Here is a 15,228-nt window from a genome sequence, read left to right as displayed (position 1 = left end):
AGAGATCAGTAGCTGCTTTGGTGAATGGAAAGGAGAGTCACAGGCTGTGAATAAAGTGATAGGTTCTAAGTGCTGTACTTGTGTTCTTTATCCTTTTAACATAAGTAACCCAAATAGAAGTGTGTTGTTATTAATTGCAGACCAGTCCCTAAGATAGCAGAGAGAATAAGCTCAAACAAAACAGAAGTGTCTTTCTCTGTCACCTAAAGTGCAGAGGTAAGTGGGCAGTGGAGGACGGGTTGGTAGCTCTGACCAAGTTTCTTCTATCTTGAGTATTTCATTCCTGGGGTGTGTGTCTGTGTGTGCTGTCAAAGCTGCTCACACCTTCCTTTCAGCTCACAGAAAGGACAAAAGGGAGAAGAGAGGACAAGCAACTTCCTTTGAAAGCTGTTACTTCTGCTCACACCTCATTGGCCAGAACCCAGTCATATGACCACAACTTCACTGTGATGGAGGTTGGGTGTTCTCTTCTCTAACTGGGTACCCATGTGTTTTTCCAAAACCATGATGGGGACAGGGTTTTGTTTGTTTGTTTGTTTTTAGGATTTTATTTATTTATTCATGAGATATACAGAGAGAAGCAGAGACATAAGCAGAGACTTAGGCAGAGAGAGAAGTAGGCTCCCTCTGGGGAGCCTGATGTGAGACTCGGTCCCAGGACCCTGAGATCATGACCTGAGCCAAATGCAGATGCTCATCCACTGAGCCATTCAGGAGCCTCAGGGCACAGGGTTTTATTATTAAAAGAAAGAATGATATAGAAAAGTAACTGCTGGGAACAATTACAAGAAGCATGCTATGGTAGTTACAAAGACTTTTAATGCATAATCTCATGAAAGTTTACATGTTCTGTATTAAAATAAAATGTCTATTTTATTGTGTTCTGAAATTCTAGTTATTACAGTTACATTTAGGTTTGTTATCTATGATATACTGAGGTAAGTTTAATTTTTAGATGAAGTTGATTATGAGTTATGGGTTTGTTTGACCTCAGTCTAATGAAAAGAGTCTTTTCTATCTATATATACCCAAAATCTTACTGTTAATTCTTACAGTTACGATGAGGCTTTCCTCATTTTAGCTTTTACTTACATGTGTTCTAAAGCTTGCATGTTGTCCTAATAGTTCTAATTTTTATCATCTGCTATTGATTTTTAGCATAGCAAAGCGTAAGTAACAATTTTTGATGTCTTCCAAAACACAATTTAAATAATGTTCTGAACTCAGGTCAGTGTAAGTATCTTCGGGTCATCCCTAAACTGGAGGCCCCCAGAAACCTGTGTTGATTTTTGGACTACTCTTGATCTTCTTTATTGTGTAACTGGAGAGCTGGTTTAATTTTATGGGTTAGTGGTGCAATATGGATTCCTGTACAGTCACTTTTATAGGATTGATGCTCAATAAATAATGGTTGAATAATTGAATGGGGTGACTCGGAGGTCATCAGAAATTGGAAGACCTTTGGAACCAGAGTTAGGCCATGTTTTCCAGACAAAAATATTTGGTATTTTTTTTATTGTTTATTAATGTTAATAATAGCCTATGTAACATAAGTAAATAATGTTATCACTAAATATAGGAAAGAACTATAGAAAGAAATCTGATACATTACTAAAAGATTTCTCTTTCCTTTAAATAGCATAAAAGAAAAAAATAGCATAAAAGATAAGAAGCAACTAAGAGTGCCTGGCATAATAGCTTCTCAATAAATAGTAGTAATAGTTAATTATCTTTTATGTTGTTCCTTAGGTGATAGAACAAAGATGTAATAAGCTTTCCACCAATAAGTAGGAAAACAAACCATAGCTTTCTGGCAGTGATTATTTTAGGAGGGATCAAATTCACAGCCACAATGTAAAGAAGAGTCCAGTTTGGAAATGCAAGAAGAACCAGTATGAGAAGCGTTCTCTTTATACAAACTTAGCATGTAAAAAGGCTCCAATAATTACAGAACATCTCCCCAGATTTTACTCTACTTGTGAAATACCTCAGGGAACTCAGCAAGTTTTTATAGAACCTTGGAGCTATGTGAGTTCAGAAGAACTGAATGGAGAATATTTTTGATTCAACTGTTTCTCTGGCACCTGTCCATATTGGGATATTCTGGAACCCAGGACAGGACACCAGAATGTTATAGAAGCAGCATATGGTATTCATCCCTGATTGATTAATATCAAAAATACTTTCCTAATTATTTGGCAATGTTATCCCATTTTTCCTCTTTCAAAAAAGAATTCTGTCCTTCATTTTTTTTTCAGCCTGCTTCTCCTAAGTCATTTGGCATTAAGTCCATAGACTCAGTATTCCCTCTTTCTTTACTTCCCAAACTTTATTTAGACTGCCATTAATATTGGTAATTTCTTTGAGCTTTATGACATGATTCTTTTGGCACACTGAGGGCATCACTATTTAACTTTCTAGTTTCTTAACTTTAACAGAATTTACTTGTCGTAGATTTTTTTTCCTATCTTACCTAAAATTGACTAATGTTTCCCAAAAGGGTTCTGGATATTGGAATCAAATTTTGACATCTCAAAATGACTACTAGATATTAGAAAACTCTAGCAGTGGGATAGTTATTACATTAAAAAAAATTTTTTTGATAACTGATAACCAAGGGGTTAATTTTCTTTAAAATTGATTTCATCTCTCAATCCTCAACAATAGAAATCGATGGCTCTTTCTTTATGAGATAGTTTGCTGTCCCATGTAGTGGAGGTTGTAGTTTTAAATTTTTTGCATTAAAATGGAGTTTCTAAAAACATTTTTAAACTAAAACTTTTATGTCAGTTTTCCATAAAATGGAAATAAATTGCCATAACTTTAATTCATTTACTTAACAAGAGTGAGAGTGGTCAATTCTACTTTTCTGAAATGCTCAGGTCACAAATATGTTGAAATGCCAACATTTGTTAGTTTGAGTTGTGAGTACACAGGAATTGTGATATTATTCTTTGTGGTAGTTTGTGTTATTTTATACATTGTACTTTTTCCCCAAATAAGATGAAATCTTTAGTTCAGCCTTAAATCTTCTGATTTTCTGAGAAAATAGGAAGCTAGGTTCTATCCTGGTGAGATAGAGAATTTGTCCATTTTGTTAGGTTAGATGGTGGTGGCAGGTGACAAGGTTATATATTAGCATAGATGAGAAGGGAATGAAGGTGAATTCAATGTTAGATCAGTTAATGGGTGCAGAAACAAGCAATGAACTAAGGTAATCTAAGCAGAGTGCTTTCTGTTCATAAAAATTATTTAAAGATAATGGGTTGTCTGCCTAGAAAAGGTGTTAACTTTTTTCATATGACCCTCTCCAGCAAAATATAGCTTGCCGCCTAGATTTTAGTGGTTGTCTTTTTAATAGGCTGTTTCTATAAGTACATATTTGTCATATGCCTAGTCTATATTTTTCAAAGTGCACTTTAAGTAGAATTCCAATAACTAAAGGAACTTGAGTCTTCTTTAATGTTTTAGAGGCTTTCGATGCTGTTTTTGCAAATGTAAGTAAGGTGGAGCTCATTTTGGCTGGGAGGGGCGGTGATAAACTATTATTTCTCTTTAAACCCCTTCTCTCTCATGTATTTTCTAAGGTCTACTAATTAGAATGGTTAATTTTCCTTTTAAAAATGCACTTTTAACAGAAGACTCTGTTAGATGGCTCCAGGAGCCAGCAGCCCGCGGACTCATTCTGGGCAGAGGAAGGAGAGGGTCCAGGGCTGGGGCTGGGGCTGGGGCTGGGGCTGGGGCTGGGGCTGGGGCTGGGGCTGGGGCTGGGGCTGGGGCTGGGTGCCGGCTAGGAGGGACTTCCAGGGGGAAAGTAGCGGAGAGACTGCAGTGACACTGCCCTCCCCGGGCGGGTTGAAGCATCTCACTGGTGACGGGTCTGAAAGCACGTGGCTACGTCATGGAAAGCCAGTCTTTTCAATGCAAACTTCAACTCCTCCTCCTCCTCCCTCTAATGCCTGTAACTCACATCCGAGGCTGGGCGAGGAATCCGGAGGGGAGATTTTCCTCATGCTCACCGTTGTTGGAAACTGGGAGAGTGACAGGAAGGAGGAAGGGGATCTGTGGCGCTCTCTACCTACTACCAGCCTGACAAGGGGAGGGGGCACCTGGATTTGCATCTTTTCTTCGTGGTGATTGAGAACTGCAGGTTCAATCCGATCCCACTGAGCACTGGCGATTGATTATAAAAAAAAAAAATCGACACAGGGCGAAGGGAGGCTCTGTCTTCGGCTGTCAGACTCGATCTCGGAGGTGGTATTGGTGTGTGTGTGTGTGCTGGTGTTTTTTTTTTTTTTTCTTTTTTTTTTTTCTTCTTTCTTTCTTTCTTTCCTTTTTTTTTCTTCTCTCCTAGGGGCTACACAATGGCAGTCTTCTCTCAGTGAGATGAATCCTGCTTTGCCTTCTGCAGACCCACCCATCCTCATAGCGATCAAGTAAAAGGCTATGGTTTTCTCTTTGGGGATCTTTTGTGCATTACTGTTCTCTCTGATTAGTTCTGGTCTCTGTTGGGATTTCTTTGCTTTTTTGTTTGGCTTCATGCTGAAAAAGGATTTTTTTTCCAACCCTTTGGTAATAATCCAGTGGTGATCGAGGGGGATAAATCATTCACCCTGGCCGAAAAAAAACAATCACTGAGAAGTCTCAAAGAAATATACCACGTGAGGGGAAAAAACTGGGAGAAGATCCGGAATATTATCGTTTTTCCTATGGTAAAACCGGTGCCCCTCTTCAGGAGAACTGATTTCAAATTATTATTATGCAACCACAAGGATCTCTTCTTTCTCAGGGTGTCTAAGCTGCTGGATTGCTTTTCGCCCAAATCAATGTGGTTTCTTTGGAACATTTTCAGCAAAGGAACGCATATGCTGCAGTGTCTTTGTGGCAAGAGTCTTAAGAAAAACAAGAACCCAACTGGTAAGCAAAACATGCATCATGTTATGTTTTTCCTCATAATAACCTGTCTGTTGCTCACTGAGCTAGATCTGCAGTTCTGCTATGCAGGAAGGCAGGGGAAACAGAAAAGGAACCAGGACAGTGTTGCATATAGAGGTGTTGATGGATAAACAAGTAACAGCTGGATCGGCGTCTCTGAGCCCGAAAACCATGATCAGCATCTCTTGGCTGTGACACGATCCAGCACTAGGAGGGAGGAGGAAACTTTTTTTTTTTTTTTTTTAAATGTATTTGGTTGCCTATGTTTGGTGAAATATTGAAGGGCTGTGGCTTAAGGTTTTGCCCGAGGCAGCTGAAGCTTCGGTAGTTGCCAGGAGAAAGAACCGCGAGCTCTCTTCACTTCTGCTGCAGGTTCAGGGACGTAGCTAGGTGCCGAGGACCTGCTCTAGACTTTCCGGTTAGCTTGCACGATATTCGCCACCCCGTCACCTTTACCAAAGTAGAAGAGGCCCTCTCCCTCGCGGCCCCGCTCCTCCGTCAGCCCCCGCCTCCCTCCCCCGTCTAGTTCTCGGTGCACGAGTATTAACTCATCCCCCGTCTGCCTCCGACACCTCCTGCCACTGGGAATACTTGAGCTGGGCTTATGCCCGGGGCAACCCCAGACGGAGACGACAAGCCCCGTCCTTCTAATGTATGCAATTTGAAAGCCCCTTTTAAAGGGCAGTGTCTAGACCCTGCGCCCGAGTCCCACGGGTGGGACGAGCGGGGCGGTGGGTCCCAGCTTCAGGCTCCGGTGATCTTGCGTCCCTATTCCGTGAGCTCCAACCGGGAAACTTGCAGTGCGTTACATAAGAAATGCAAATGCAGGTGATTCGGGGAGTCGAGTCCCGGGGGTTCACTTCCCGGTATCCCAAGCTGAGGCGTCCGGGGGCGGCCGCGAAGTTGTGGGCGAGCAACCGGGGGAGGCCAGGCCGGAGGGCTGCGTGGCGGCGGCGGCGCGCGGGCGAGGAGGCTGGGCGCAGCCAGTCTGCGAGCCGCGCGCGGGCAGCGGGGGTGTGCGGCGTCCCCCGGCTCAGTTCAGGCCGGGGAGGGCCCGGGGGCCGCTGTTTGTGTCTGGGGCTGCGTTGGGGGGCGGGGGCGGGGCCCCGGGCGTCCCGCAGTGGCCGCCCGGGCGCCGGAGGCTCCTGACGTTGGCACTGCGGTGTAGTAGATCATGGCTCCCCGCGGCCGCCCTGACACCCCGAGCTCTGCCGGGGGCTGCGCTGGCGCCCGAGCCCCGGCGGCCGGGCAGCAAGTGGCTGCCGCCTCCCAGCCTCGGAACCCAGCAAACGCAGCGCAGCTGGGGCGGCTGGCTCCGAGGGGGCTGCCGTCTGCGGGTGCCCGGAGGAGAGGGGGAGGACGAGGGAGGGGGTGGGGGGGCGGTAGGCGGGGATGGAGGTGGTGGGTGTGGAGGCTGAGCACCCAGTGAGGCCCCCGCTGCTGCAGAGTAGGGAACCTGCGAGTTGTTAGACCGTCCAAAAGGGCAGGTGCTCGCTTGTGGGCGGAGGACGCCTGGGCAGTGGCCCCAGCCGGGACGTTTGGGTGGCGGTGGGTGCTCTGGGAGAGGTCTCCGCTGCCCGCGGGCACGCCGCTGCAGTGGGCTCCGGGGCTCTGCCCTGGAATCCTCGTCACTGTGCTGTAGCTCTACCCCTCTCTCACCGTCCCCTCCGTGCCCTCCTCCCCCTCCTCCCTCCTGCTCCCCCCCTCCCCCTCCATCTCCTGTCCTTTTACCCTTCTCTCTCTCAACTCCTCAGCGTTTAGCAACTCTGAACTAATACCACCATCCTGGGCATTGCCCAAGGAGAAAGCGGGGTTGTCACCTTACCACCCGCATTTCTTACTCAACTGTGGGGTGTACCCCCACCCCACATGAAGCCCCCCACTTGCTGATGTTTCACTGATACCTAGATCTGCAACACTATTATCTCACAAGTTAATGTGAAGACCCTTTTTGCAAGACTTACCAAAGTGGGACCAGCCGAGCGCTGCTGTCAGAAGGGAGGCTTGCTCCTCCATGCAGTAAAAATAGTGGGTTTTGAAGCCTTTTCGTGTGGAAAGATTTAGCTCCCTTCTGAGAAAGGAACAATGTAAAAGCATTTTTTTTCTTTTCTTTCTTTTTTTTTTTAGACTCGGCCATTTGTCTAGGGACCTTGAAGTTAGTCCCTCTATAGTACTGTAAAGTGGAAAAGAATTCTGCTCTGAACACTAAGTTTCCTTACTGGCCTTTATATATATATATAATATATAACATATATATTATATATATAATGTATATTAAACAATTTTACTGGAAACACTAATCTCTCCCCCCCCCATACACGGTGCAAGATATTTTTATTACACCTCCCCCACCCCACCCACTTTCATCTCTCTGGAATAAAGTAGACATTTTTCCTTTCAAGGCATTTTGGAAGGTGTCAAATGACAAATTATTTTTAGAGTAATTTATTTTGCAGCTTATGAATGCTAAAGTACTTGGGTGTGAATTGATGGGTTAATTCAAACATCATGGTGATGACAACATCACCAACTATTCTAATGGGATAGTGTAGGCTTAGGTTGCCGGAAGTTAGAGTGCCAACCTGGGGAATGGGAGCATTTGTAAATTATTTTAAAAATGTGACATTGATGTGTCATACTATCTCATCTTCTAAAAGTTTTGCTTCTTGAACTCACATTAAATCCATGCTTAGCCATTCCCTTTCAGGATTGTAGTTGGTAGGTTCCATTCTCCTTCTGCTATTAACATGAAACCTAAAATTGTTTGCAAGTTTTTGATCCCAAGATAGCAGTATAACCAAGAAGTTAATTGGGTAATTAAAATAAAACAAAGACTGAAATCTTCTTAACTGTTAAAATCAGAAAGAACAGTTGACTACTACCTATTATGTTATCTTAAATCTAAAACAAGGACAATTAACTGGTTTCAAACGAAGAAGCTCCACAGAATACCTCCAACCACCAGTACGAGGATCATGAATTTGGTGCAAAGACTTCTTAGATTAATAATTCTTCTCAATCTTTGCAAGCTATAGAATAAATCACTGATTATTCCCAATTTTTAAATTGTTCGGGTAGTTTGGTCAAGGCTCCTGGGAGGACTTTTGGAGCACTGCTATAGAGTCATGTTGGTGTGAAAATAAGTAGATAATAGAGTCATGAATTTAAGGACAAAGTTATTTATCTACCCAAAAGCTATTAGCATTTAAATAAGAGGTGTTAATTTCAAAGGTTTTTTTGGTAGTTGCTTTTATGTAAAATTTAACTAGAACATGAAGAATATACTTGTACAATATATAGTAGGGCTTTTTAAAATAAATTACAATAGCTTAGAAGTATCCTGCATAAAAACTAAATCTACCATCTTCATAGAAATGTCCAGTATCTCACAATATGACTATTAGCAGAAAACACACACGTATGCTTAAACGTCCTACTTTCCCCTATTTTCCTAGTAGAGCAGTAACTGTATGTTTAGAATAAATATTACCTGCTTCCACTTTCACTGTATGAGTCATGCAAGGTGATCGTATTTTAGGCAAATCGCTAAATAGGGAATACTAAATCCAAGTTTCTTATTTAGCCTGGAGGAGGGCCTGGTATGTTTCTTTAAACCAGCAATGATAGTGTAGACTGACCAACGTGTAGCAAAGGCCAATCTAGGTCACTAGACTTTGAGTGACAGCTGCTAAGAAATGTGGTTAGAAAAAACAATCCACGATAAAGGTAAACACTATGGTCATGTCATGGATATCTCTCTCTTTTTTTTTTTAATCATGGATATCTCTTTAGACAGATAATGTACAACAAGGAAACTACAGAGCCTCAAATATATACACCCAGTGAACCACACTCATGGCACCTCCAAACTTCTTTGGATTGATAGGGTTTTGGAAAGCACAGAATTTAGGATAAGTTATAATCAAGGATAATTTTGGATACCAGGGACAGTGAGTGGAAGGAGGGTACGAAGCAGAAGTTCAGCAGGGCACATTTAGAAAATCCCACAAACTCACAGCCCAGAGGGTCTCTTTTTCCGAACTCAGTCTTTCTGCCATATAACTTGGAGATGAAACAGGCAGGGCTTGGTAGAACTCATTGTCATTTTCTTTTTCCTACTTGATTTGGTGTCTTTCAGCTCTGCTTTTGCCTTTCACTAAAGCTGTTTTAGGTGCCAAAAACATCTGGTACGCCTGTTACTCATTTAAATATATGTTATTCTTTTAAAACTACTTGCTTTACATGTAGGGCTGTCATGGCATTTTAGAAGTGGGAAAATAGGGAGAGGCGGAAGAAAAATGAAAGTAAGCATGTTTTACTCCTTCCCCTTGTCAGCCTGCCGACTCATCCTGGTTTCCTCTAGAACTGGGTGAGCCACCCTGGGCCACAATCTCTGCAGTTCTAAACACTGAGGTGTATCAAAAGGAGGCATCAAATTCAGACTGCATGGCTGGAACACCAAACAGGTGTGAGGTTCTCCTTCTGACATGCTTGCCTTTAGAGCGGGATTCCATGCAATTGGAGCTGCCCCTGGACTCTCTCCAAGAAGCTTTAGTTACTGAAGTAGCAAAATGAGTTTGCAGAGCAGGGGCACTTCATGAGCGAAAGGACTGCATTGTAGATAGGTTTCCAAGTATCAACTTGTTGGGAGAGTGGATTTTTCTTTTTTTGAAATTATATCTGAGTTAACAAGTGTGAAATCCAATGCATGATAATCTCAATTTGGCTTTAACAATGAGGAAGACTTTGGCTGTACCCATATCCAGCCTATTCTCATCTTGGCATCTAAAATCGTGAATATTTGTTCAAATAATGCAATGCCTTCAGAAGGTACTAAAGGTAATGCTATACTATATTAACATTTCCCACATGAAACCATTTCTTTAAAAATGTTCAAACCCCAGTCTTCTCCGTTTTAGCAACACAAACACTGGGGACTTTTGTGGTGTTTCTATACATATGGCAACCAGGACAACAATCAAAGTTTTCACTCCTTTGTACATTTTGGCATCATAACTCCCTCAATTGACTCATAATCCTCCTATAAATACCATGTCGATGTCTCAAAATGGAAGCATTTATTCAAAATAGTTTCTTATGCCTTAAGGCGAGACAGTTGGGATTAAACAGTATGTTTGAAGCTCCTCTATTAAGACCCTACTCCCTGCCTCCTGTTAAATTTTAAACCAGACGTTGCCTTGTAGTGTCTCTCTTCTCAGCAAAGCCTTTGAGCTTCACCTTAGGGTCATCTCCAGGAGGGACTGTGGGTCAGGGAAACACTACTGACACTTCTACCTGCCCAGTGCCATAGTTTCTGTTCTTTTTTTTTTTTTAATTTTTTTATTTATTTATGATAGAGAGAGAGAGAGGGCGCGAGGTAGAGACATAGGCAGAGGGAGAAGCAGGCTCCATGCACCGGGAGCCCGATGTGGGATTCGATCCCGGGTCTCCAGGATCGCACCCTGGGCCAAAGGCAGGCGCTAAACCGCTGCGCCTCCCAGGGATCCCCCCATAGTCTCTGTTCTTTAAGGGTTCGTGTCCCACATACCACATGGAGTTTAAGCGCCGAATCTGAGCACTGAACAGGGAATTTTGAGGGAGGCTTTCTCCGTTCCTCCCTATGTCTGCAGAGATGCACTAATACCTTTTGCTTATTCTGCTTTTCAAGGACCAAATATGTCCTGATGTTTTTTCCCCTATGTATTTCTCCAGTTGCTACAAATTAACTTTCTGCTTTAGTGAGAATGTAAAAGGTAGGAGGATGAAAGGAAGGAAAGTTGAAGGAAGGATCTCGGGGAGGGTCTTCCTTATTCATGGAGGCAGAAGGGAAGCTTTTGTTTATCTCATCTCATCCCCTCAAACTAAGAAAGTCACTCGACCATTGTTGGGCACTATTGCCTTCGTCATTGTTCCCTGACAAGAACTTTGGTTATGATGCGTAGCAGGTCTTCAGTAGGCTTATTAAATGAACTGACAGCGGAAAATAGGATTCTTTGCGAAAGTTAACCGCGGGAATGCAACTGCGGGCATCATAACTTAATAGTTGCTTAAGTTCACTTAATGCTTTACTCCTTCCCCACAGCGCCAACCAGGAATTTGGTTTCTTGATGATGAAACAAAGAGAAGGAGAAAGTTGTTGATGGACTTCTAGCTCTTCCTCCCATGATACAGCATCCGGAGGCTCGGTTCGCTGATATGCCCTAGGCCCGCGGCTTATAATGCCTCCTTTCTAAATCTCAAAACTTGGGGCCTTACTCAAAAAATAAAAAATAAAAAAAAATAAAAAAATAAATAAAACAATGCCCAAGAACCTTCTGGCACTCTCAGCCCTGAGCAGCCCCTGGTAGGGCACCATCCGCTTCCCTGGGCAGGAGCCCCCTTCCTTTTCTTTTCTAATCTTAAATTTGCTTCTCCTGAAAAAGCAAGACGTTCCACAACAACAGTCCCGACGCTGAATTGTTCCTCTTTACTGAACCCCTTTATCCGGGAACTGGGACCCTCCCTTGGGGTGTATTTTTGCCCTGGGGGGTGGGGGGAGGGGACAGCAGCTAACCGGCCTCCAGCTCCTTGCTCTGCAAAGAGGTGCCTCCCTCCCTCAATATCTTCTTCCCTCCGGTCTGAAAGCAGTCCTCTGCAAACTTGTCAGCTCCCTGCCATCCCGCAGCCACGCCGACGTATTTGGCTCTTGCTGTCTGGAGCCGCCTCCACGGCGGAGGGCGCTGGGCCCCGAGGCCCAGGCTGGGGGCGCGGGGCGTGCGGGGGCAGGGCGGGCGGAAGGCTCCCGCTCCCGCTCCCGCTCCCGGAGCTGCTCGCCGCCGCTCTGCGCCGCTCGGATCTGCGTCCGGCAGTCGTGCTCCCGCGCCCGAAGCCCCGCCGCCTGCGCGCCCTCGGGTGTGACGCGCCGACCCGGCTTCCGGGACCCGAGACCAGGCGCTCCTCGCCCCAGAGCGCTGGGGGCTCGGCATCGCAATGCGGCGGAAGCGGCCCGTCCGAGCCGCCGTAGCGCGGGAAGCCGCCGTTGTCACAGAGATGACCTCCGACCCCGGGGCGTCTACGGGGACGCGTGGCCTGGGCGTCCGTCGCCATGGAGACCAGACGGCCCGCAGGCCGTGCAGGCGGCGCGTTTGCGGGCCCTTCGGCGGGCGTCCACGCAGGGGCGCCCCGGAGCACCTGCCTGAGGGCTGCGGAGAGCGTGGTCCCGGCCCACAGGTGGCCGCCTCCTCCACGCCACCCCTCCACGCGCCGCTGGGTGCAGAGGCGCGGCGACTCGGCTGGAGCAAGCAGCTGGCTTGCGGGGCATCGCACCCCGGCCCGGGCTCTCAGCCTCCCCACTAGCTGGCGGGGCCCGGACTGGCTCCTGAAGTTCCCCCGGCTTCAGATTCTTCAGCCGCAGTGTTGGGATGATCTCAGGTCAGCCTCAGCTCCTGTGCTCCAGGCTTCTGCAAGCCCTCACCCGGTCCGGGCTCTAAGGGAGCTCTTCCCGCTTCCCTGCACCTTCCCGAGCTCCGCTGAGTGTCCTTACACTGTATTCTAAGGTCCGACGCCAGGAGAGACGGGCCGGAGGGCCGGAGGGCCGCGGGGGACACCCCTCACCGCGCAGGGAGACGCTGGGCCACCAGCTGGTCTCCAGTTGTAGACAAGCAGCAGCTTTGAGCCTGGGAAGGAGAAACACGTGACATTTGCATTTTACATTTGGTGGCACTACCAAGAGCTCTTCATGCATTTTGTAGAGTTGTGTGGTGGGTGCTGAAGCACACAGCATTCTCTTCTAACCATTACAGTCTCCAGATGCCCTTTCCTACCCGCTCTAGAAGTGCGGTGGGGAGGAGCCTCTCTGCCGGCTCTGTCCTCCCGCCATTGGGGAGAATCACGGGCATTTTGAGTCTTAAAATTGGACTGTATGTTTAGAAATTGAAAAAGACTATTTGGATCATACAGTAATGCAAAAACTCACTAGTTTACAAAAGAACAGCTGGATCCAAATTGATGGAATAAGTAAAGGTGACCATGCAGATGGCTTTCCACTTTTAACATATTTTGCGTTGGCCTAATTTCCAAATAGTCTCCCCCACTTTTCTTTTTTTTCCTCCCTTCTGAGGAGAATTACCTTCCTGGAGTTTGCTTTTCAAAGAAATGTCCTTCATTTCCTGGAGAAGACTGGGTAGAACATTTACGCCTCAAAGGCACAGGGAAAGAATGCAAGCTCCTCCAAGAGGGCTTGTTTCCTAAATCTAAAATTTTACAATACCTACAAGCTTTGACAGATTAGCAGGGGAGGTTTGGGAATTGATAAAAATGATAGACGGCTTTTGAATTGCTTCTAGAGCTACATTTCTGTTCTTGTAAATTCCGAGTTTATAAGATAAGGACAGTTCTTCTTAATTCCTCAAAGAACTGGGTTGCAACCTGTATGACTTCAAAGGGCTGACCAGGTGATCAACTACATTTGCTTCTTTAGGTCCGGGAGAAGATCTTCAACTAAGATGGAAATCAAAAGATTCCTGTGTTCTAGATTTAGAGCTGTTTGTCTATTTTTCTTTCCACCCGGTTTCATAGTTTCATTTAGCTTAGGAGAGAAGGCCTAATCAAAAGTTTTCATGAGGTTCTGAATATCAGCCTCCAATATCAGCAAACTGATAACCATATAGCTCCTTAAAAGGATCCTTTTGAATATCTTGTCAAGTTTCAGCTGGGACAACCAGTAAATATTCCTGGCAGTATTGAACAATCTATTGGATACAAGAGGCATTCCCAAAGAAGGTGCAAAAGATACTGCTCTCTCAAGATCCAGAGTCATTCCCAAAGATAGCCAAAATCAAGACTGACACAATTGCCTTGAGAGCTGGCAATAGTCTGTAAGACACTAGCCACAAGTGGAGTGCAATAATTTATTTCTTTGACACAGAGATTACAGGCAGGGGGAGTGGCAGAGGAAGAGGGAGAGGCAGACTCCTTGCTGAGCAGGGAGCTTGATTCAGGGCTTTATCCCAGGACCCCAGGATCATGACCTGAGCCAAAAGCAGATACTTTCCTGACTGAGCCACTGTCTGCCTATATTTTGAGGGCCTGCAATCTGATGGTTGCCAAGCCAGGTTCTGAGGATACAGAATGAGACAAATAAGAAGGCAATAGCTGTCCTTGAGAGATAAAGGATCAATATCCAACGCATCTTCCAATATCCAAGGAAGGGATAACATGAACTTTTACCTTTCTTTCTTGACCAGGCACTATAGACAGAGATCCAGGAGGCTGATTCTGGTAAGAATTTTCACCCTTCACTGGCTTCTGTCAATTTTCCCCTGATCCCTTTTCCAAAGCTCCAGAGTTAGGTGGGTTTGAGGTAGAGAGTGAAGCTGGGGTATCTACCAGAACTTAGCAACGTTTTTAATTTTAGTTTCCCCTTGGCTGTTTAAGGGAATACTGCTAGCAGTTTACTGGAGAATCCCTTGGAATCCTGTCAATCCTGAAAGGGGCCCATGTGGGGGCCTTCTTTTGGTGGTAGATATAGGGGCCTCTGGATATAGGCCATTATAGTCTGGGTAGAGGCAGATTTTTGTTTATGGTCCTGTAGTCTATTTAGAGTGGAAAGATAGCACAGATGGAGGATTACTGAGGTCAAGGAGGGTAGCAGGGAGTAGTAGAGTCATTTCATTCTCATAATCATTTTAGGAACCTCTTATATCCTTAATTATTTATTAGCTTTTTGCAATGAATCTTTCCATGAAGGTGTTTTGGACTTTTGAAGTCTTTCAGATTCTTCTGCATGCCAATCAAAATAGGTCTCCCATTTTGTTTGTTTGATTCAGGAACACTTACTTCTAAAGCATTTAAAAATTTTTTCATTTATTTATTCATGAGACACACAGAAAGAGAGAGAGAGAGAGAGAGAGAGAGAGAGAGAGAGAGAGAGGGGTAGAGACACAGGGCAGAGGGAAAAGCAGGCTCCATGCAGGGTGCCTGACATGGGACTCGATCCCAGGGCTCCAGGACCACGATCTGGGCCGAAGGCAGCGCTAAACCACTGAGCCACCCGGGCTGCCCAGAACACTTACTTTCAAGTTCACTTTTAAAATAAATGATCTTTTCTAATTGGAATGTTCCCCATAAAGGCCATTTTAAATCTAGACTGTCTTGGTAAGATCTGGCCATTTTTGTAGATACCTACAACTTTGGGGACCATAGTCCTTAGACATAAAATAAACATTTGTGCTGGAAGATGGCATACTTGATTCTTTGGAACTTGAGGATCCCATTTCTTTTGCGAAGCTTTGGGTCTCCCAGAGCCAAATGTTT

General features: G+C 45.1%; 1 protein-coding gene across 3 annotated transcripts in view; it reads left to right on the top strand.

Moving 5' to 3' along the window:
• The first annotated feature begins 4,175 nt into the window (after positions 1 to 4,175).
• The window catches only part of FGF14 (fibroblast growth factor 14), a 624,343-nt gene continuing 613,290 nt past the window's right edge, over positions 4,176 to 15,228 (top strand). For 2 of the 3 annotated variants that reach the window (XM_072760974.1, XM_026008893.2), the window contains exon 1: positions 4,285 to 4,917. In XM_072760974.1, coding sequence (XP_072617075.1) covers positions 4,710 to 4,917 — 208 coding nt within the window. In that variant the 5' untranslated portion in view covers positions 4,285 to 4,709. Of the gene's footprint in view, positions 4,918 to 15,228 lie in introns of all 3 variants that reach the window. The other variant, XM_026008894.2, reaches the window with a different exon arrangement.

The sequence above is a fragment of the Vulpes vulpes genome, chromosome 6, assembly GCF_048418805.1.
Source record: "Vulpes vulpes isolate BD-2025 chromosome 6, VulVul3, whole genome shotgun sequence".
Lineage (NCBI taxonomy): Eukaryota > Metazoa > Chordata > Mammalia > Carnivora > Canidae > Vulpes > Vulpes vulpes.
Note: the sequence above shows the minus strand (reverse complement) of the source record. Positions and strands in the feature narration are given on the sequence as shown.